The sequence below is a fragment of the Rhinoderma darwinii genome, chromosome 11, assembly GCF_050947455.1.
Source record: "Rhinoderma darwinii isolate aRhiDar2 chromosome 11, aRhiDar2.hap1, whole genome shotgun sequence".
NCBI lineage: Eukaryota > Metazoa > Chordata > Amphibia > Anura > Rhinodermatidae > Rhinoderma > Rhinoderma darwinii.
The window spans coordinates 99,760,131-99,782,944 of record NC_134697.1 but is presented as its reverse complement, the minus strand read 5'-3'; the positions used below and the strand labels follow the sequence as shown (position 1 = coordinate 99,782,944).

General features: G+C 44.9%; 1 protein-coding gene across 3 annotated transcripts in view; it reads right to left on the bottom strand.

Annotated features, from left to right (window-relative positions):
* CABP2 (calcium binding protein 2) overlaps nucleotides 1–22,814 on the bottom strand; it is a 62,512-nt gene that overhangs the window by 19,198 nt on the left and 20,500 nt on the right. The window contains exons 1-6 of one of the 3 annotated variants that reach the window (XM_075842260.1): nucleotides 18,843–19,312; nucleotides 17,461–17,625; nucleotides 13,720–13,750; nucleotides 12,878–13,012; nucleotides 11,275–11,384; nucleotides 9,836–9,983 (exon numbers count right to left, since the gene is read on the bottom strand). In XM_075842260.1, the coding sequence (XP_075698375.1) occupies nucleotides 9,836–9,983; nucleotides 11,275–11,384; nucleotides 12,878–13,012; nucleotides 13,720–13,750; nucleotides 17,461–17,625; nucleotides 18,843–18,884 (631 nt within the window). In that variant the 5' untranslated portion in view covers nucleotides 18,885–19,312. Of the gene's footprint in view, nucleotides 1–9,835; nucleotides 9,984–11,274; nucleotides 11,385–12,877; nucleotides 13,013–13,719; nucleotides 13,751–17,460; nucleotides 17,626–18,842; nucleotides 19,313–22,814 lie in introns of those variants that run through there. The other 2 variants (XM_075842259.1, XM_075842258.1) reach the window with 2 other exon arrangements.

Genomic DNA, 22,814 nt, shown 5'->3' with positions numbered 1-22,814 from the left:
TCAGCTCTCCTGTGTGGTGTAGTATAGAGGATCTGTCAGTTCTCCTGTGTGGTGTAGTATAGAGGATCTGTCAGCTCTCCTGTGTGGTGTAGTATAGAGGAGCTGTCCATTCTCCTGTGTGGTGTAGTATAGAGGAGCTGTCCGTTCTCCTGTGTGGTGTAGTATAGAGGAGCTGTCAGTTCTCCAGTGTGGTGTAGTATAGAGGAGCTGTCAGTTCTCCTGTGTGGTGTAGAATAGAGGAGCTGTCAGCTCTCCTGTGTGGTGTAGTATAGAGGAGCTGTCAGTTCTCCTGTGTGGTGTAGAATAGAGGAGCTGTCAGCTCTCCTGTGTGGTGTAGTATTGAGGATCTGTCAGCTCTCCTGTGTGGTATAGTATAGAGGAGCTGTCAGCTCTCCTGTGTGGTGTAGTATAGAGGAGCTGTCAGCCCTCCTGTGTAATGTAGTATAGAGGAGCTGTCAGCTCTCCTGTGTGGTGTAGTATAGAGGAACTGTCAGCTCTCCTGTGTGGTGTAGTATAGAGGAACTGTCAGCTCTCCTGTGTGGTGTAGTATAGAGGAGCTGTCAGCTCTCCTGTGTGGTGTAGTATAGAGGAGCTGTCAGCTCTCCTGTGTGGTGTAGTATTGAGGATCTGTCAGCTCTCCTGTGTGGTATAGTATAGAGGAGCTGTCAGCTCTCCTGTGTGGTGTAGTATAGAGAAGCTGTCAGCTCTCCTGTGTGGTGTAGTATAGAGGAGCTGTCAGTTCTCCTGTGTGGTGTAGTATAGAGGAGCTGTCAGTTCTCCAGTGTGGTGTAGTATAGAGGAGCTGTCAGCTCTCCTATGTGGTGTAGTGTAGAGGAGCTGTCAGCTCTCCTGTGTGGTGTAGTATAGAGGAGCGGTCAGTTCTCCTGTGTGGTGTAGTATAGAGGATCTGTCAGCTCTCCTGTGTGGTGTAGTATAGAGGAGCTGTCAGCCCTCCTGTGTAATGTAGTATAGAGGAGCTGTCAGCTCTAATGTGTGATATAGTATAGAGGAGCTGTAAGCTCTCCTGTGTGGTGTAGTATAGAGAAGCTGTAAGCTCTCCTGTGCTGTGTAGTATAGAGGAGCTGTCAGTTCTCCTGTGTGGTGTAGTATAGAGGATCTGTCAGCTCTCCTGTGTTGTGTAGTATAGAGGAGCTGTCAGCACTCCTGTGTGGTGTAGTATAGAGGAGCTGTCAGTTCTCCTGTGTGGTGTAGTATAGAGGAGCTGTCAGTTCTCCTGTGTGGTGTGGTGTAGTATAGAGGATCTGTCAGCTCTCCAGTGTGGTGTAGTATAGAGGATCTGTCAGCTCTCCTGTGTGGTGTAGTATAGAGGAGCTGTCAGCTATCCTGTGTAGTGTAGCATAGAGGAGCTGTCAGCTCTCCTGTGTGGTGTAGTATAGAGGAGCTGTCAGCTCTCTTGTGTGGTGTAGTATAGAGGAGCTGTCAGCTCTCCTGTGTGGTGTAGTATAGAGGATCTGTCAGCTCTCCTTTGTGGTGTAGTATAGAGGAGCTGTCAGCTCTCCTGTGTGGGGTAGTATAGACGATCTGTCAGCTCTCCTGTGTGGTGTAGTATAGAGGAGCTGTCAGTTGTCCTGTGTGGTGTAGTATAGAGGAGCTGTTAGTTCTCCTGTGTGGTGTAGTATAGAGGAGCTGTCAGCTCTCCTGTGTGTTGTAGTATAGAGGAGCTGCCAACTCTCCTGTGTGGTGTAGTATAGAGGATCTGTCAGTTCTCCTGTGTGGTGTAGTATAGAGGAGCTTTCAGCTCTCTTGTGTGGTGTAGTATAGAGGAGCTGTCAGCTCTCCTGTGTGGTGTAGTATAGAGGAGCTGTCAGCTCTCCTGTGTGCGGTAGTATAGACGATCTGTCAGCTTTCCTGTGTGGTGTAGTATAGAGGAGCTGTCAGTTCTCCTGTGTGGTGTAGTATAGAGGAGCTGTCAGCTCTCCTGTGTGGTGTAGTATGGAGGAGCGGTCAGTTCTCCTGTGTGGTGTAGTATAGAGGATCGGTCAGATCTCCTGTGTAATGTAGTATAGAGGATCTGTCATCTCTCCTGTGTGGTGTAGTATAGAGGATCTGTCAGCTCTCCTGTGTGGTGTAGTATAGAGGAGCTGTCAGCCCTCCTGTGTAATGTAGTATAGAGGAGCTGTCAGCTCTAATGTGTGATATAGTATAGAGGAGCTGTAAGCTCTCCTGTGTGGTGTAGTATAGAGAAGCTGTCAGCTCTCCTGTGTGGTGTAGTATAGAGGAGCTGTCAGCTGTCCTGTGTGGTGTAGTATAGAGGAGCTGTCGGCTCTCCTGTGTGGTGTAGTATAGAGGAGCTGTCAGTTCTCCTGTGTGGTGTAGTATAGAGGATCTGTCAGCTCACCTGTGTGGTGTAGTATAGAGGATCTGTCAGCTCTCCTGTGTAGTGTAGTATAGAGGATCTGTCAGTTCTCCTGTGTGGTGTAGTATAGAGGATCTGTCAGCTCTCCTGTGTGGTGTAGTATAGAGGATCTGTCAGCTCTCCCTGTGTGGTGTAGTATAGAGGAACTGTCAGCTCTCCTGTGTAGTGTAGTATTGAGGATCTGTCAGTTCTCCTGTGTGCTGTAGTATAGAGGATCTGTCAGCTCTCCTGTGTGGTGTAGTATAGAGGATCTGTCAGCTCTCCTGTGTGGTGTAGTATAGGGGATCTGTCCGTTCTCCTGTGTGGTGTACTAGAGAGGATCTGTCAGCTCTCCTGTGTGATGTAGTATAGAGGATCTGTCAGTTCTGTGTGGTGTAGTATAGAGGATCTGTCCATTCTCCTGTGTGTTGTAGTATAGAGGATCTGTCAGCTCTCCTGTGTGGTGTAGTATAGAGGAGCTGTCAGCTCTCCCGTGTGGTGTAGTATAAAGGATTTGTCAGCTCTCCTGTGTGATGTAGTATAGAGGATCTGTCAGCTCTCCTGTGTGGTGTAGTATAAAGGATTTGTCAGCTCTCCTGTGTGGTGTAGTATAGAGGAGCTGTCAGCTCTCCTGTGTGGTGTAGTATAGAGGAGCTGTCAGTTCTCCTGTGTGGTGTAGTATAGAGGAGCTGTCAGCTCTCCTATGTGGTGTAGTATAGAGGAGCTGTCCATTCTCCTGTGTGGTGTAGTATAGAGGAGCTGTCAGTTCTCCTGTGTGGTGTAGTATAGAGGATCTGTCAGCTCTCTTGTGTGGTGTAGTACAGAGCCGTCAGTTCTCCTGTGTGGTGTAGTATAGTGGATCTGTCAGCTCTCCTGTGTGGTGTAGTATAGAGGATCTGTCAGTTCTCCTGTGTGGTGTAGTATAGAGGAGCTGACAGCTCTCCTGTGTGGTGTAGTATAGAGGAGCTGTCAGTTTTCCTGTGTGGTGTAGTATAGAGGAGCTGTCGGCTCTCCTGTGTGGTGTAGTATAGAGGAGCTGTCAGCTCTCCTGTGTGGTGTAGTATAGAGGAGCTGTCAGCTCTCCTTTGTGGTGTAGTATAGAGGAGCTGTCAGTTCTCCTGTGTGGTGTAGTATAAAGGATTTGTCAGCTCTCCTGTGTGGTGTAGTATAGAGGAGCTGTCAGCTCTCCTGTGTGGTGTAGTATAGAGGAGCTGTCAGTTCTCCTGTGTGGTGTAGTATAGAGGAGCTGTCAGCTCTCCTATGTGGTGTAGTATAGAGGAGCTGTCCGTTCTCCTGTGTGGTGTAGTATAGAGGAGCTGTCAGCTCTCCTGTGTGGTGTAGTATAGAGGAGCTGTCAGCTCTCCTTTGTGGTGTAGTATAGAGGAGCTGTCAGTTCTCCTGTGTGGTGTAGTATAAAGGATTTGTCAGCTCTCCTGTGTGGTGTAGTATAGAGGAGCTGTCAGCTCTCCTGTGTGGTGTAGTATAGAGGAGCTGTCAGTTCTCCTGTGTGGTGTAGTATAGAGGAGCTGTCCGTTCTCCTGTGTGGTGTAGTATAGAGGAGCTGCCAACTCTCCTGTGTGGTGTAGTATAGAGGATCTGTCAGCTCTCTTGTGTGGTGTAGTATAGAGGAGCTGTCAGCTCTCCTGTGTGGTGTAGTATAGAGGAGCGGTCAGCTCTCCTGTGTGGTGTAGTATAGGGGATCTGTCCGTTCTCCTGTGTGGTGTACTAGAGAGGATCTGTCAGCTCTCCTGTGTGATGTAGTATAGAGGATCTGTCAGTTCTGTGCAGTGTAGTATAGAGGATCTGTCCATTCTCCTGTGTGTTGTAGTATAGAGGATCTGTCAGCTCTCCTGTGTGGTGTAGTATAGAGGAGCTGTCAGCTCTCCCGTGTGGTGTAGTATAAAGGATTTGTCAGCTCTCCTGTGTGATGTAGTATAGAGGAGCTGTCAGTTCTCCTGTGTGGTGTAGTAGAAAGGATTTGTCAGCTCTCCTGTGTGGTGTAGTATAGAGGATCTGTCAGCTCTCCTGTGTGGTGTAGTATAAAGGATTTGTCAGCTCTCCTGTGTGGTGTAGTATAGAGGATCTGTCAGCTCTCCTGTGTGGTGTAGTATAGAGGAGCTGTCAGCTCTCCTGTGTGGTGTAGTATAGAGGAGCTGTCAGTTCTCCTGTGTGGTGTAGTATAGAGGAGCTGTCAGCTCTCCTATGTGGTGTAGTATAGAGGAGCTGTCCATTCTCCTGTGTGGTGTAGTATAGAGGAGCTGTCAGTTCTCCTGTGTGGTGTAGTATAGAGGATCTGTCAGCTCTCTTGTGTGGTGTAGTACAGAGCTGTCAGTTCTCCTGTGTGGTGTAGTATAGAGGATCTGTCAGCTCTCCTGTGTGGTGTAGTATAGAGGATCTGTCAGTTCTCCTGTGTGGTGTAGTATAGAGGAGCTGACAGCTCTCCTGTGTGGTGTAGTATAGAGGAGCTGTCAGTTCTCCTGTGTGGTGTAGTATAAAGGATTTGTCAGCTCTCCTGTGTGGTGTAGTATAGAGGAGCGGTCAGCTCTCTTGTGTGGTGTAGTATAGAGGAGCTGTCAGCTCTCCTATGTGGTGTAGTATAGAGGAGCTGTCCGTTCTCCTGTGTGGTGTAGTATAGAGGAGCTGTCAGCTCTCCTGTGTGGTGTAGTATAGAGGAGCTGTCAGCTCTCCTTTGTGGTGTAGTATAGAGGAGCTGTCAGTTCTCCTGTGTGGTGTAGTATAAAGGATTTGTCAGCTCTCCTGTGTGGTGTAGTATAGAGGAGCTGTCAGCTCTCCTGTGTGGTGTAGTATAGAGGAGCTGTCAGTTCTCCTGTGTGGTGTAGTATAGAGGAGCTGTCAGCTCTCCTATGTGGTGTAGTATAGAGGAGCTGTCCGTTCTCCTGTGTGGTGTAGTATAGAGGAGCTGTCAGTTCTCCTGTGTGGTGTAGTACAGAGATGTCAGTTCTCCTGTGTGGTGTAGTATAGAGGAGCTGTCGGCTCTCCTGTGTAGTGTAGTGTAGTATAGAGGAGCTGTCAGTTCTCCTGTGTGGTGTAGTATAGAGGATCTGTCCGCTCTCCTGTGTGGTGTAGTATAGAGGAGCTGTCGGCTCTCCCGTGTGGTGTAGTATAGAGGAGCTGTCAGCTCTCCTGTGTTGTTGTAGTACAGAGGAGCTGTCAGCTCTCCTGTGTGGTGTAGTATAGAGGATCTGTCAGCTCTCTTGTGTGGTGTAGTATAGAGGATCTGTCAGCTCTCCTGTGTGGTGTAGTATAGAGGATCTGTTAGCTCTCCTGTGTGGTGTAGTATAGGGGATCTGTCAGCTCTCCTGTGTGGTGTAGTATAGAGGATCTGTCAGCTCTCCCGTGTGGTGTAGTATAGAGGATCTGTCAGCTCTTCTGTGTGGTGTAGTATAGAGGAGCTGTCAGTTCTCCTGTGTGGTGTAGTATAGAGGATCTGTTAGCTCTCCTGTGTGGTGTAGTATAGAGGATCTGTCAGCTCTCCTGTGTGGTGTAGTATAGAGGAGCTGTCAGCTCTCCTGTGTGGTGTAGTATAGAGGAGCTGTCAGTTCTCCTGTGTGGTGTAGTATAGAGCAGCTGTCAGCTCTCCTGTGTGGTGTAGTATAGAGGATCTGTCAGTTCTCCTGTGTGGTGAAGTATAGAGGAACTGTCAGCTCTCCTGTGTGGTGAAGTATAGAGGATCTGTCAGCTCTCCTGTGTGGTGTAGTATAGAGGAGCTGTCAGCTCTCCTGTGTGGTGTAGTATAGAGGATCTGTCAGCTCTCCTGTGTGGTGTAGTATAGAGGAACTGTCAGCTCTCCTGTGTGGTGTAGTATAGAGGAGCTCTCAGTTCTCCTGTGTGGTGTAGTATAGAGGAGCTGTCCGTTCTCCTGTGTGGTGTAGTATAGAGGAGCCGTCGGCTCTCCTGTGTGGTGTAGTACAGAGATGTCAGTTCTCCTGTGTGGTGTAGTATAGAGGAGCTGTCGGCTCTCCTGTGTAGTGTAGTGTAGTATAGAGGAGCTGTCAGTTCTCCTGTGTGGTGTAGTATAGAGGATCTGTCAGCTCTCCTGTGTGGTGTAGTATAGAGGATCTGTCAGTTCTCCTGTGTGGTGTAGTATAGAGGAGCTGTCAGCTCTCCTGTGTGGTGTAGTATAGAGGAGCTGTCAGTTCTCCTGTGTGGTGTAGTATAGAGGAGCTGTCGGCTCTCCTGTGTGGTGTAGTATAGAGGAGCTGTCGGCTCTCCTGTGTGGTGTAGTATAGAGGAGCTGTCACTTCTCCTGTTTGGTGTAGTATAGAGGTTCTGTCAGTTCTCCTGTGTGGTGTAGTATAGAGGATCTGTTAGCTCTCCTGTGTGGTGTAGTATAGAGGATCTGTTAGCTCTCCTGTGTGGTGTAGTATAGAGGATCTGTCAGCTCTCCTGTGTGGTGTAGTATAGAGGAGCTGTCAGCTCTCCTGTGTGGTGTAGTATAGAGGAGCTGTCAGTTCTCCTGTGTGGTGTAGTATAGAGCAGCTGTCAGCTCTCCTGTGTGGTGTAGTATAGAGGATCTGTCAGTTATCCTGTGTGGTGAAGTATAGAGGATCTGTCAGCTCTCCTGTGTGGTGTAGTATAGAGGAGCTCTCAGTTCTCCTGTGTGGTGTAGTATAGAGGAGCTGTCAGCTCTCCTGTGTGGTGTAGTACAGAGATGTCAGTTCTCCTGTGTGGTGTAGTATAGAGGAGCTGTCAGCTCTCCTGTGTAGTGTAGTATAGAGGAGCTGTCGGCTCTCCTGTGTGGTGTAGTATAGAGGAGCTGTCAGCTCTCCTGTGTGGTGTAGTATAGAGGAGCTGTCAGTTCTCCTGTGTGGTGTAGTATAGAGGATCTGTCAGTTCTCCTGTTTGGTGTAGTATAGAGGATCTGTCAGTTCTCCTGTGTGGTGTAGTATAGAGGATCTGTCAGCTCTCCTGTGTGGTGTTGCATAGAGGATCTGTCCGTTCTCCTGTGTGGTGTAGTATAGAGGATTTGTCAGCTCTCCTGTGTGGTGTAGTATAGAGGAGCTGTCAGTTCTCCTGTGTGGTGTAGTATAGAGGATCTGTCAGCTCTCCTGTGTGGTGTAGTATAGAGGATCTGTCAGCTCTCCTGTGTGGTGTAGTATAGAGGATCTGTCAGCTCTCCTGTGTGGTGTAGTATAGAGGATCTGTCAGCTCTACTGTGTGGTGTAGTATAGAGGATCTGTCAGCTCTCCTGTGTGGTGTAGTATAGAGGATCTGTCAGTTCTCCTGTGTGGTGTAGTATAGAGGAGCTGTCCATTCTCCTGTGTGGTGTAGTATAGAGGAGCTGTCCGTTCTCCTGTGTGGTGTAGTATAGAGGAGCTGTCAGTTCTCCAGTGTGGTGTAGTATAGAGGAGCTGTCAGTTCTCCTGTGTGGTGTAGAATAGAGGAGCTGTCAGCTCTCCTGTGTGGTGTAGTATAGAGGAGCTGTCAGTTCTCCTGTGTGGTGTAGAATAGAGGAGCTGTCAGCTCTCCTGTGTGGTGTAGTATTGAGGATCTGTCAGCTCTCCTGTGTGGTATAGTATAGAGGAGCTGTCAGCTCTCCTGTGTGGTGTAGTATAGAGGAGCTGTCAGCCCTCCTGTGTAATGTAGTATAGAGGAGCTGTCAGCTCTCCTGTGTGGTGTAGTATAGAGGAACTGTCAGCTCTCCTGTGTGGTGTAGTATAGAGGAACTGTCAGCTCTCCTGTGTGGTGTAGCATAGAGGAGCTGTCAGCTCTCCTGTGTGGTGTAGTATAGAGGAGCTGTCAGCTCTCCTGTGTGGTGTAGTATTGAGGATCTGTCAGCTCTCCTGTGTGGTATAGTATAGAGGAGCTGTCAGCTCTCCTGTGTGGTGTAGTATAGAGGAGCTGTCAGCTCTCCTGTGTGGTGTAGTATAGAGGAACTGTCAGCTCTCCTATGTGGTGTAGTATAGAGGAACTGTCAGCTCTCCTGTGTGGTGTAGTATAGAGGAGCTGTCAGCTCTCCTGTGTGGTGTAGTATAGAGGAGCTGTCAGCTCTCCTGTGTGGTGTAGTATTGAGGATCTGTCAGCTCTCCTGTGTGGTATAGTATAGAGGAGCTGTCAGCTCTCCTGTGTGGTGTAGTATAGAGGAGCTGTCAGCTCTCCTGTGTGGTGTAGTATAGAGGAACTGTCAGCTCTCCTATGTGGTGTAGTATAGAGGAACTGTCAGCTCTCCTGTGTGGTGTAGTATAGAGGAGCTGTCAGCTCTCCTGTGTGGTGTAGTATAGAGGAGCTGTCAGCTCTCCTGTGTGGTGTAGTATTGAGGATCTGTCAGCTCTCCTGTGTGGTATAGTATAGAGGAGCTGTCAGCTCTCCTGTGTGGTGTAGTATAGAGGAGCTGTCAGTTCTCCACATGGGCCGATGATCGGGCGTACAAGTGCTTGTACGCTGGTTACTGATCGTTGGCCTGTGTACACATTGCAGTGATCAGATGATGAACGTGCTTGTACTTCGGCTGATCTGATCTTTTATGCTGCCAGGATAGTTATCGTTTCTCGGCAGCGCATCTCCCTGTGTAAAACATGCAAACTTTATGGGAATGAATGATCACATTAACGACCGCTTGTCCCTAGATAGCCACAGAAACGAGCGCCAATCAACATATTATTATGGCTGACCAGATTCCAGGTACCCCTATGAGAGAAAGCACTGCTCTAGGGTGCTCTAGGGTAAACATTGCTTAGGTCAGTGGTGGCCAAATTGCAATCAACTGGTAGCCCTCACTGCAGTGAACAGTAGATCTCGATGTTGGGCCGGTTTTGCTGCTGTTTCTACACAGCAAATGGGAAAAATGTCACCACTGTTTTTATAGTCATATTATCGGTTTGAGCACACACCCTCACATCCATTATCCACTGTAGCACAGAGCAGGGAACCCCTAAAATGAAATGGAGGCGACTAAAGTGGACAATCCCATCAATAAAAATATTGGAGAAAAATTGTGCAGCCATGTTTAGAAAGGAGGGAGTAGACAATGTTATTAATGGGAAATCCTCTAAAAAAATTAAAACTGTTGCTCGTTTTTGAGTCCTTGAAGGGGTTTAGGATTAGAGAAACATTCTTCCATGTCGATGGGTAGTGTGTAGTGTATGGGGTTGTGTTGCAATACCACACACAACCTGTGGACAGGTGTGGCGCTGTTTGTAGGAAAGCAACCACGTTCTTTTAATCCTGTACAACCACTTGAAGCATAAATGTGGTTGGCCCATTGAGTGAAGACCCTCGCTGAAAGCTTTCCATCATTTCATCAGTAAGCAAAAACGTATGTATTTTTTTTTTGAGCCAAATAATTTGCCGCACACTGGCCCTTCTCTCAAGCAGCGAGTCTGAGATATCGTTAGTAATTATAATAAGCTTTTTCCTGTCTATGTAATGACAAGTCAGAATTGGGGATTTCGATATACTTGAAAGTCAAAAATTTGGCCTACAAATGTCGAAAAAAAATCATCTTTCTGATCGTCCTACCTTCAAAATCTACAAGTCCATCCCCATTCACATCCACATCTCTCAGGATTTCATCAACTTCACAAGGACCGAGCTGTTGACCAAGGAGTTTCCCCATAGCCTCCCGCAGTTCCCGAGTGCTGATCCTGCCGTCACCGTTCGAGTCAAACTGATTTTGGTAAAAATGTGTCATAAGTAGATTAACGAGTGATGACAGTACAGAAAAATATTACATTGGACAGTCGTCTCACGTTCTCTACAAAAGGAGGGGAACTCAAACTAATGATAGAACTTACTCCAACGCCACAATCCCAACAAATGTTCACATAGAAAAATGATTCCATTACATACTAAAGAGATAATTTCTGACCCACCTAAGGGAGAAGGAGTGCAGTGATATAATAGATCAGTCCATGCAATCATTAGCTGCAGAGTTATAAAACTCTTCAGACTCACAATGACTATCTAAACTATCTGTGTGTGCGGTGTTCAGAGTGTCCAGTGTTTTTCCATGAGATGCTGTGTCTCACTGTCTCTTCCTTGTAAGGGCTGACATGAAGAAACCTATCACAAGCAGGAGGCAGAGGAGACAGGCTGAAGCTGCATCGCATAGGAATAAACTGAGACTTTGCAATGTGAGTACAGAAGTTCTCTGTCACTGATCTATCACTAGCAGGAGACAGATTGAACAATGTGAAGCTGCATTACATAGGATACACTGAGACTGCAATGTTAGGACAGAAGTTCTATGTCACTGATATATCACTTGCTGCAATTAGATAGGACTCGGAGCAGAGCAAGTGCAGTGTGATAGAGGCATTATGGGAAATGTAGGCTGCATTAGGGGAGCCATATTAGAGGGGAAAAAGATGACAGACAACCCATAAATGACACATCAACTAAAACAGTTATATAAAGGTACGCACAGAAGCCTCTTCATTATTCTATAATAATAGTTTATACTGCACTATACAGGCAGAAAAAAAAATTGCTGGAGTGCTACTTTAACATGCACAGTTGGCTCGGCAGAGGTTACATATGACAATAAGTTGCTGCTAGAACCTTCTGGCAGCGGCTTATCTCCTGTGGGAACAGAGGGTTGGGCATGTTGAAATCCAACACCCCTGATCACTCTTTCTGCCGTCATCTTGAGAGAGTCGGGAGGCCCCCATACACTTTACAACGCCGACCGATCCTGCCGAAATGAGCCGTTTCAGATGATGTTTATCTCGGTAGTGTAACACCAAAAAGACCTTTTATATCGGTTTATAATACACAAGCTAATGACTGTTCACACACATTTAGTATAACTACATATGTGTAAGCCATTATGCTGCCCACATTGCCGTCTTTCTGGTGAATTGCATGTGATGGTATAATGTGCCTGTGTGCACCCCTTGGCTTTCATAAATTCATCCCCCACCACCCATGTAGATTGGATTAAGGTTCTCATATAATACCTCTTTGAAGGCATCTCTCAGCTCCTTCACACCAATCATGTCAGCTGTCTCTGCAAGAAGTTTTGGTCCCATGAGCTCGACAAAGTCTTCAAAGTCAACTTTACCCCCTGCTGAGGGCAAAAGAACAATTTAGTGCAAAACGGTATTACATAGTGACGGCGGCCACATCTAAACTGCACCGAAGCTGCGAGTAAAGATTGTGTACAGATTTATACATCTCCCTTTGAGTTCAATGGAAGCTGTATACATACGGGAAACGGAGGTCGAGGGTCGTGTAACAGAAACATGGAGCTCTAACCCATATATATGGTATAGTTTGTGGGACCACAAAAACCTTAACAACCTAGAGACTCTGTGCCCATAGTGATGCCATGTCACGTGGCTGTATCTTTCAATGTCTGACGGCTGTGGCTATTGGACAATGCAACCATGTGACTTCACTATGGACGTAGTGTCACTACGGCTTAGCCATAGCAATGGAAATCAGAGGCCAACAAGTAACGTTAATGGTAAATATCTTGGAAACTTTTTTATTTGTGAACACTGAATAATAAAAAGGTAAAAAATGACAATTTCTAAATAAAGTAAAAAAAAAGTAAGTGGTTTGGGGCTCATGACCTGTATTATCCAGGGGGACCAGACGACTCTCAGTCCGCTCCTCCCTACAGACTTTTTGGTAATTCCAGAACACATAGCATGTCCATATTCTTAATCACTTTCCACTAATGGAAACACAAATTAGCTATGAAACTGTTTATGCCAACTAGTTGCTCGAGAATAATGGATGGTTTCCAAAAAATTGAAAGCATAAAACGCATAAAAACACTTCACAATATCTACCCCTCACCGATTCTTCTCTACCACTGGTGTCCTGCATTCGCCATCCCCTTTGCCTTCCTCCATGCATGATGATGTGTAATGTGTGATGTCACCATTGTGACAGCAATGGTCCGCTACAGTCGCGTGACATGTTGTCAATGAACATATCATCATGTATGGAGGAATACTATGGACGACAGGGAAGCAAGAAGCCATTGGTGTGGGATAAGAGAAGAATCGGTAAGGCAAGTAAATTGGAAAAGTAATTTGAATGGAAGAACATACGCAACACAAAGGAAGGCACAGGAATAACTGTTAAAGAGCACCGATCATTAAAAAAAAGATTCCTTAGGCTGTGTATTTTGGGCCCTAATACTTCCTTCTGTTGGCTTCTTTACATGGTTTCTGCTGAGTTGGATGGGAGCTGTGTGCTGTGTACCAACCAATAAGATGTCTCCACACTGTTACTCCACCCTCTCCATTCCCGCTCATGCTGTTTCACTGAAACACCGAGGCAGAGAGACTGAAGCTTCATCTCCCTCCTCCCTCTCTTTCCTGTCTATTATTTGCAGTTTTACTCTAGATGGACTTTTCTAAGACTGAGGCGGTCTCAGAACATTGACACAGCGCCTGTAGTCAGAGAAGAGTGAGGAACATACCACTTTCCCCTAATTTTCATGTATTTGCATGTGCTAGTGGTATACGGAGACACATATGATAACGATCGGTAGGCTTTAACATTCTTCTGCTTTCCTCTTGAATCACACATATAGTGAACACTAACTGATTTTCTGTGAGAGTTCGATGAGCTCCATTTCAGTGGGCATATATCCCATGGTTCTCATGCACTCGCCCAACTCCTTGTATCCAATGAAGCCATCCTTGTCACGATCAAACTCCTTAAACGCTTCTCTCAGCTCTGGGGAGATAATAAACGGTTATTGGCCCATCTGAGCACAAAAGATCAGAGCTTCACTAATAGAACAGAACATATTAGGGCGATAGATATTAGAGACTACCGAATGCATCTATTGTATTTCAAATTGATATGTATTTGTGTAATCGATCTACAGCCAATGATGTATTGTCCCAGATGTTCATAATGCAGAGCAATCACTTCAAGCGGGGACTCCTCCCCAAGACGTCCATATGGCCTAATCGGACACGGACTGTCTTCATGAGACAACCCCTTTAGGCTTTATTCAGATAAGCGAGTGTAAACTCGGATGTGAAAAACGGGCATTTTTCACATCCGAGTCGCACTTGTGCGGGACCCGTTTTCAGGGATCCCTTAAACTTGAGTCATGTCCTATTTTTTCTTGGGCCCTTCACATGGTCCGTTAAAATAACAGTCCCATTGAAAGACATGCAGTCGAGTGACGGGCGTTAATAAAAACGGTCGTCACACGGACGAGATTTACTTGCATCTGAATAAGGCTTTATAAGCACAAAAGAAGGCATATAAAGACCGGTGTGATCTCCTCCTGACGTTTTGATGTTTGTAGCAGATGATCTTTTTTATAAACTGATGTATTACAATGTGAGCATCTAGTGTATGCCTCAAGAAGAGCAAGGCCAAAAGTTCCAAGAAACAGACATAATCGAGATGTATTAAAACCCTCTTACCTTCTATCTCCTCTGGCCTCAGCTCTCGGTCCTGGAATTAAAAGATGAATGTGTATAAAAAGCTAAACATCGAAAATAATACAACTTCGTTGCTCTACCTTTTATTTACTTTTCGATATTTTGGGATTTAAAAGTGATACTCCGGGTAAAAGCGTTGAAAATACAGCTATTGCCCAGAGACGAGGTGCACATTCCAGCCCCAAATTCTCCTCTACGTGGTCCCTGCTGATCGGGGGATCCACAGGTGTGCTGTGAATACAGACAGGCTGCAGAACACACCGGACACCACTGATCGGCAGGCACCACATAGGTGAGACTGGGGATCAGATGGATGTCTCCACTACAGAAAACAGCTTAATTAGGTGCCTACAGAAAAAATAGAATGTTCCGCACTAGAGTCACATGGTACCTACATAGTGGTGCCACCTTACAGATATTCCTCACAGTTCCGCAACACAGAATTGTCCACACGATTGTGTCCGCGTTAGCTACACAGCCGTGTCTATAAAATAGTATCACGTAGCAGTGTCCACACAAATGTTTCCAAACTTTACAAATTTTCCCGTGCCTAAGAATATAAAAAATAAAATGTCCCGCACTGCTCTCAAGCCCACTATCGGGATGTTACATACACAGTCACTTGTATAGTTATATGTTCCAGTGCCTATCTGCATAGATAAGATCCGGAGAAGACATGTTGGGCAGGATGAATGGCACCAGGGATGTGTCACTGAATCCTGGACACTTGGTTGTCATGGGGTCGGGTAGTAAAGGCCTGGCAGAGCATCACCAGGGAAGTAACCCAACGTCTGGTCATTTATTTATTTTTTATGACTTTCCAGAATCTGGAACTTGTGAGCATGACCTTAGTGGAGCAGAACTTTCTAGAGTCACTGCCACTTTTAGCAACCAGTTGGGGACACAGTGGTCGGACATGGATGGCATATGCTTGTGATAGGCCAGGTATCTCTGATCTTCACCGTTAGAAGGACTGCGACTTTATTACAGCTGTTGTCCCACTCCCGATGGTGCCGGCATAGTGGCAGTGCTATTAGTATAACGAGAATTTGGAAGCTGACCACTCCCAGGATGAGCATTCTCAACATGGTTTGTAATGGGTTAAAAGAAAACAATTAACAATAATATACCTGACCAATAAAAAAGGTGAATATCAGTGATAAACTGCAGCGGCTATAGCAAAACACCGCAATAAAGTGATCATATCCACATTCTGCGGATACGTTTACCGTATCACATGGTCCATGCATGGAGAACTCGTCTACAAATATCATTCTACTGGGTATAATCCGCATTGGTTGACTTCGTTATATTCTCCGGAGACATACAACTTAATGCAGGTAATTACTGATGTAATTGTGAACATACAGCCAGTCGGCTTACACTTCACTCACTTCTCCTGAAGCCGGTGGTAGGGAATGGATCCAAAGTTGGATTATCTCAGCCTAGTGCTATTGTGGCGTTATTACTGGGATCCTTCCAGTGTAAGCTAGGAGTTTTACTTTCCTCATGTAGTTCTACAGCAGCTAGCGGCCAGATGGGATGCTGTCGAAAGTAGGGAGACTACAAGATAGCAGGACTGGTTCATAGCAAATGTGGTTCCAAGATTTAAAATGTGAGACGGAAAATTAAGTTTAACCCCATACAACCAAACCAGTTTGGGCCTTAAAGGGATATTCCCATCTCAGACATCTATGGCATATCATGTGGATAGATGTGGGTCCCTCATCTGGGACCTATCTCTAGAACGGGGCCCCCTGACCTCCATCCGACCTTCTGCTGCAGGACTCCGACCACGAGATGGCTGAGTTTTCTGGAAACAAGCGCGTTTCGCCACATTTTGCCTCGTCAGGCCGTGGCCAGAGCCCAGTGACAGAAGGAAGGATGGATTTTAGGGGGCCCGTTCTAGAAATAGGTGCAAGCACCAAAGGCGGGACCCACATCTGTCGGATATTTATGGCATATCCTGTGGATAAGCTATAAATGTCCGAGATGGGAATACCCCTTTAATGGGCAAACATATTCATTTATTTTTTTAGCCTCACATTCCAAGAGCCATAACTTTTTACATTGTCAGTTGATGAAGTTGTATGAGGGTTTGTTTATTTGTTGGACGAGTTCTATTTTTTTTTTTTTTAATGGCACCATGGGGTACATATAATTTATTGCTGGACTTTTACATATATATATATAGATTTTTTATTTTTTTTAAAGGGAGTGCAAAAAAACAATTCCGCCCTTCTTTTGTGCGTTCTTGTTTTTCGCTGTTTACCCCACGGTAAGAATAGGATGTTAACTTTATTCTCAGTAGGAATGTGGAGATACCAAATACGTATTGTTATTTTTAAGTATTAGAACTTTTGCACAATAAAAAAAAAATTTATGGAAAAAAGTCATTTTTGTGTCGCTTCATTCTGAGAGCCAGAACTTTTTCATTTTCCCATCGATGTAGCTGGATGACGGCTTGTTTTTTGCAGGATGAGTTTCTATTGGTAAAACTTTGAAATACATAGAACTTATTGCCAATTCCACCATCATAATTTTTTACGCCATGCAATGTTTCAAATCAAGGGCACACTTAGGGTATGTTCGCACGGCCTATTTTCGGACGTTTTTCGGGCCGTAAACGCCCGAAAAACGGTCGTAAAATAGGAAGCAGAACGCCTCCAAACATCTGCCCATTGATTTCAATGGGAAAACGGCGCTCTGTTCCGACGGAGCGTTTTTCGCTGCATTTTTTACGCATAAAAAAAACGGCCACGATAAAGAAGTGCAGGACACTTCTTGGGACGTTTTTGGAGCCGTTTTCCATAGACTCTATTGAAAAAAAGCTCCAAAAACGGCCGTAAAAAAGCTGCGGAAAATCGCGAGTGGCACAAAAAATGTCTGAAAATCAGGAGCTGTTTTCTCTTGAAATACCCTTAGAGGCGGCCCGTGCGGCTGCTAATTTGGATAGGGGACCCAGCCTTGGTTGGTCTTATCCCCTTTGCTATTGGGTGGGGAGAGTCTGTTTAGGACTATCCACTCCAGAGGAAATGCATTGCTAGCAAATAAGTGGGTGGAGAATTGGCCAAAGGGTCATAGAAAGTAAAGTAAAAACAAGACCCTTCTGTGCTGGATGGAAAGAGGCAGCACCTTAATGAAAGGCCCATTATACAGTGAAAGCATCAACTAGGAAGCAACCATTCCACTGACAAGTACAGCAGGGTCGTAGCTAGGCTTTCCTTCAGCTCCCATCTTTAGGCCTGATTCATACGAGCGCTGCGCATCTCGGACATGAAAAACTGCATCCGAGGTGCATCCGTGCTCAGCGCTGCGGGATGCGATGTCACGCATCCCCCATAGTTGAGAGTCTATGGAGGGATGCGTGATACGATAGGACATGTCCTATTTTCGCACGGACCCTTCACACGGACCTCTTGAAACAACGGCTGTGTGAACGGCCACATGGAATTACTTTGGTCCGTGGGACGGCCGCTGTTTAAACGGCCGTCCCACTGAAGTTTAACACGTGCGTGTGAATCAGGCCTTAGTCATGTATCTAGATACCATGGCAAAGGCAGAGTATGGCTTGTTGGCACTCTCTTGCACCCAGCCCCCGAGACATATGCCCTGCCAGGCATCCTGGTTACACCCCTTAATCGGATATATGTCTAGAATTGACATTTATATGGAATTTCCTGAATATATAACAATCCCTTAATACATATTCTTTATACATACGATCTGAGTGATAGCGATGCTGTGCCGCAGAAAGATGCAGGCTGTCCCAGCGAGGCTCTGCAGTGCTGCAAAGCTCTGCAGAGGTCGTGGCCAGCTGTCCACAATCCCTGAACCCATCTCACAGGAAGAAAGAGGAGCGAGCTGCAAGTGGGAATGTTTCCCATCCTGGTGGGAGAGAAAGCAAATGAGATTCACTAGACCACTCGGCCCATTTTTCAATATTCTGTAGTGAGTATGTTCACATAGATGTCTCTGTTATCCTACCTCAAGCACCTTTGGTATGGTCCTCAAATTTCACGAAGTTAAAGTTATCGGGCAAACAAGCGTTCATATGAACGCTCGTTCCCGATTGTTGCCCGGTGTAAACAGGGCAACAATCAGAGGATGAACGAGCAAACACTCGTTCATAGGCCGATCGTATCGTTTATGCCGCAATTAATATTATCGTTATCGGCTTCACATCTCCCTTTGTAAACATGGAGATGTGCTGCCGACATGATGGAAATGTATGGGGAGGAACAATCCTAGTAATGATCGCTCGTCCTCGTACATAACTGATCATTGCTCCTTGTGAAAGGAGCGCCTATCAATGACCTGCCTCGTTGATTGGCGCTCATTTTCACGGCGGTGTAATAGGACCTTCAATTAGATCGAAATTTCTAATAGGGTCTGATGTATGCCAAAGGGACACTCTTTTGGCATAGCTATGGCAAAAAATAGCCTGTGGGCACGTTAGACATATACATTGGGAAAATTCCCGTTGCTCTCAAACGTGGTGGGAACCTACGATCAACAGTACCCAGTGGTAACAAATATCCACAAGAGCATAATAACGTTTCTATTATCAAATACACAATTGGGTATCCTTATTTGCACATGTACACAAAATTATTTGATATTAGGTTGTCAAATTTGCTCCAATTAAAGCTATTTTCCTCTATAGACATGTATGACATACCCTCAGAATATTGGGAGTGGGGATCCCTTGACACCTGTTACGCCATGTTAGGTAGCCACCGACCAACACATCCAGGCACGACTCTTTCCATTTACCATGTCTATGGGAGTAAGCTCCTATGGATATACCATACATGTCTATGGTGGAAAAACCTTTTACCGGGTGAGAAATGTTCAATAATGCATCACCGCATCCTCGGGAATTAAAATTTCCTACCGACTTCCTTGTCAGCCCATCAACAGACTACAGGTCACATCACAATGGTCTAGACTGTTCTATCTTTAGTACCTGAGCATTAGAACTGTGGTTTCCAAACATATAATACTATTTTTACATTAAAGTCCCTCACCGACCACACCAGCCTACTCCCCTGGTCTACAGAAAACCACCTTTTCCCTTCTTCTACTTGCCCGTCCTCTCGTACCTTGCTTGTTTTCTTCCGTTGACTTTTAGTGCAGTTTCCCATCTCTCGTCTGTGATTTAGTTGGTCTCATTCTTCACTTTAGTTGTTGTTACTGCTTCTCAAGCCATGGATGTATATATATATATATAATCATGATCAATGTGTACCTTTTTTTTTTATGTCTTTTTGCAAATGTCCCCGAGTACAATAATAGATGTATGTGGATATATCAGGCTGTGTATTTCTGTCTCTGATGAGTTATGAGAAGGATAAACCTGCTGCCAGGGATTAAAGATTTCAATGAGAGAGAAAGCCCTGCGAGAGGAGGGTAGGATAGAAAAGATGAGAGGGAAATATTGAGGCGGAAATTCAGAAATGGCACAAAAAAGGTTGTGAGGTTGAGCAGATCAGTAAGAGAATCAGTGTCGGGATGAGGTTCCTTGGGCCCACCAGAGGAAATGATTCTGAGGTCAATCGTCCATCTATAATGTAATCAAGGACAGCTCCAAATGGGGGCCCTGTTGTACTAGGAGCCCATTGTTGCTGGTGGGCCAATCCAACCATGGAGAGAATGGACTCCTGGCAGAATAAAAAAAATGATATGAAAATACAATAAAAACTAGAAAAATAGTGAAGTTGTTGACCAAATGAGAGGAAGTAGATTCCATTTTTGGGCTAGTCTACTCAGTGTGAATGGCCAATTGTGAGAATTACCATTTTTTAGGCCATTTGTTGGCCAACATATTTTGCAAACACTCATATTTTTATAGAGCAGCCAGCCAACTTCTTCAAGCTTTAATGACCGATCTTGGATAGATTAATGTGTCATCTCAACAATCTAAAAGATACATATATAATTGTAGCAGTTCACAATTATTTTGGCGGGATCCACTGTTAATCTAATATGCATCAGCCAACTGACCTGATCAACCAGATGAAAACGAGCGTCAGAAAGATCTCAATCTTATGTGTATGGCCAGCTTTACAGAACATTAAAAAACTTCATTCCGATACAAAACATGACCAACCAGTGGTTTCAATCTCTTTAAAAGAGACAATTTTGGAAAAAAAAAAGTTTACTAAAAGGAAAAATATAAAAAGAGAATGCACTGAAAATGAGGTGACATCTGGTTAGATAGTCAATAAATAGATGATAGAGAGAAATATGAGATATATATAATGTAGATATATATTTATTATAGAGTTCTCCTTGTCGTGGCAGGTGGGCTCACACAATTTGATCAAAATGTGCACTAAGAACCTCACTATTGTAAGTAGATTTAGCAGTAATAGAAAAAAAAAGAAAAGATCGAGGCACTCACCGTACTGGCAATAAAACTTCTTTATTCATCAAGATCTTGGTCTGTATGATACACACCTACATTTTATGCCATATCATACAAAATCTTGATGAATCAAGAAGTTTTATTGGCAGTACGGTGAGTGCCTCGATCTGTTCTATTTTTTATATTGTGTGAAGGATGATTTATTTCCTTATATTCTCTGCATGAAATGACATTGTGAATTATCAAGCAGGAGGCCGAATTACTAAGATATGTATTATGTGAAAGTGATGATAATGTGTAAATGATTTAGTTTCGTGCAGCAGCGTCTTGTCTGGAGTTCCCATCTTGGTTCTTTTGTAGTGAATAGGAAAGTCATTGTTCCTTTAATACAAGTAATGTTGATTTCGTATGTTTTATCTTTGACCTTGGTTCCCATGCGAAGTTGGTAGAGAATGGACAGGGAGGGAGATGGGAGGATGGCAAGTATGCGTGAGGGAAGGTCTCCCCCATCTCCACGAAAATATTCTGTCCAAAAGAGATAAGGCCAGCTGCAAACCTAATGTGTGAAGAATTATAATGATGTATCTGGGATGTATTTTATTGTATGCTTTTTACTGAATAACAAATATTGTTACATTGTCTCTGATTGGTTAACCTCAAGCAGACACCCCTTCTGAATTTCAGTTTAACAGTTTGAGTTTGGTAATAAATCCTTCAGAGGAGCATTTTGAACATATAAGCAGAGTCTGTGTGTTTTCTTCTCCTCTCTCGATATATATCGGTGAAATATCCTAATTAGGATTCTGACTAATGGAGTCTGGCCTCGTATAAATTTCAGTCTAATATATTTTGAGCGATGGATTTCCACGACAATTGTAATACCAGTGCTTTACTTGTCGATGAGCACCCCGTGGGCAAAATAAAAAGCCGACAGATAGATAGATAGATAGATAGATAGATAGATAGATTAGATAGATAGATTAGATAGATAGGAGATAGATAGATATGAGATAGATAGATATGAGATAGATAGATATGAGATAGATAGATATGAGATAGATAGATATGAGATAGATAGATATGAGATAGATAGATAGATAGATAATATTCATCAGGGTCATATAATAAGGATTCTGCAGTGAATATGTAGAATTATATATAATATACAGGAGAATTATTTTATATGACAAGTGAGGGAATATACAGGATGTTTCGGTATAAACCGCTGTACTGTGTGAATGTGAAGATGATATCACGTGAATGACATGCTGTTGGAGACAGCAAAAAAAACCAAAAAACAACTCAGTGATTTCTGAGGGAATTAAAGAAATATTTCTATTTTCTAATCTACTAATCCTTTGCAATCTAATCCGATCTAAAGCACTGTGTGTGAGGGGAAATGGGGAGGGCATAAAGAGATGACTGTCTGTATGGCTGTGTGTGGGTATAGAGACAGCAGTGGAAACGATGATTCCAACAGTCACAAAGATTGTCTTCAGAGTCAAATGTACTCCACCCCCACCACAAGCTGCTGCAAGACAAGCCTACCATTAATATGCTTTTTTCTAGCATTGGAGATGGGTTGCAATTGTTAATGCACAAGACCAGTGGTTCCAAAATTCCTCAGACCAGGGGACCCCAAACCAGCTAGAGACCCCACTGCCGAACCTCAACGTGCCAGTTATCGCCACTGAGGGGAACAGAATCCTTGAACGGAGAGACCTTGGTTTATTATCCGGCAGATCGTTACGCACCCGGGCCGAGATGTCAACGCTGTTCAACATTGTGTGTCCCGGAGGTTGGGAGAACAACAACAAACAGGAATGACATCAAGAGGTGCGTGGAGGTGAACCCCTGCACAGACAGATCGAAGAATGGCGCATAGTGATCTATTCTGTACTGATAGTGAAACTGGACGTCACATCCCACGCCTAGGGCGTCAATCAGTGTCCACACAAATCATCAGAAGGTGTTTGCACGACATTGAGCTACGGGCCAGACGTCCCGCTACAGGTTTTCAATTGACCACACACCACTGCTCTCAAAGGCTATCATGGTGCACAGCAAGATGCCAATGGAGGCTGGAATGGAGGTCTATCCTCTTCAGCGATGAGCCCCGCTTTTGTCTCGGATGCAATGATAGCCGGAGATTGGTCTGGGGACTACGTGGGCAACGCTATGAAGAGACCGTTACAAGGGATCATCACGATGGTCCTACACCCGGGATTATGGTGTGGGGTGGTATAATGTACCATAGTCGGACCCCTCTAGTCTTCATTTCAGGTACACTAACAGCTCAGTGTTACATTCATCTGGGGGTGGAACATGTGGTGCGTCCATTTCTCCAAAGTGTCCCAGAAGCCGTTTTTTAACAGGAAAATGCCAGGCCGCATGTTGCTCGTGCTGTGAGAAGCCTGCGTTGCCTAAACGTGCTACCATGGCCTGCAGCGTCTCCGGACTTGTCTCCCAACGAGCACATCTGGGACGTCATTGGTCGGCAATTGCAAAGGGAGCCGTCAGCAGCCAATCCTGATGATTTGCGTGCCCAAGTGCATTCAGCGTGGCAGAACATTCCTCAGACAACCATTAATAACCTCATTGATAACATGCCAAGGCGAGTAAATGTGTGGATTTGTGTGCGTGGCGCTCATACCCCATACTGAATAAATCAAGATGTTTAGAATATTTTGTTTCTATTTTTTATTTT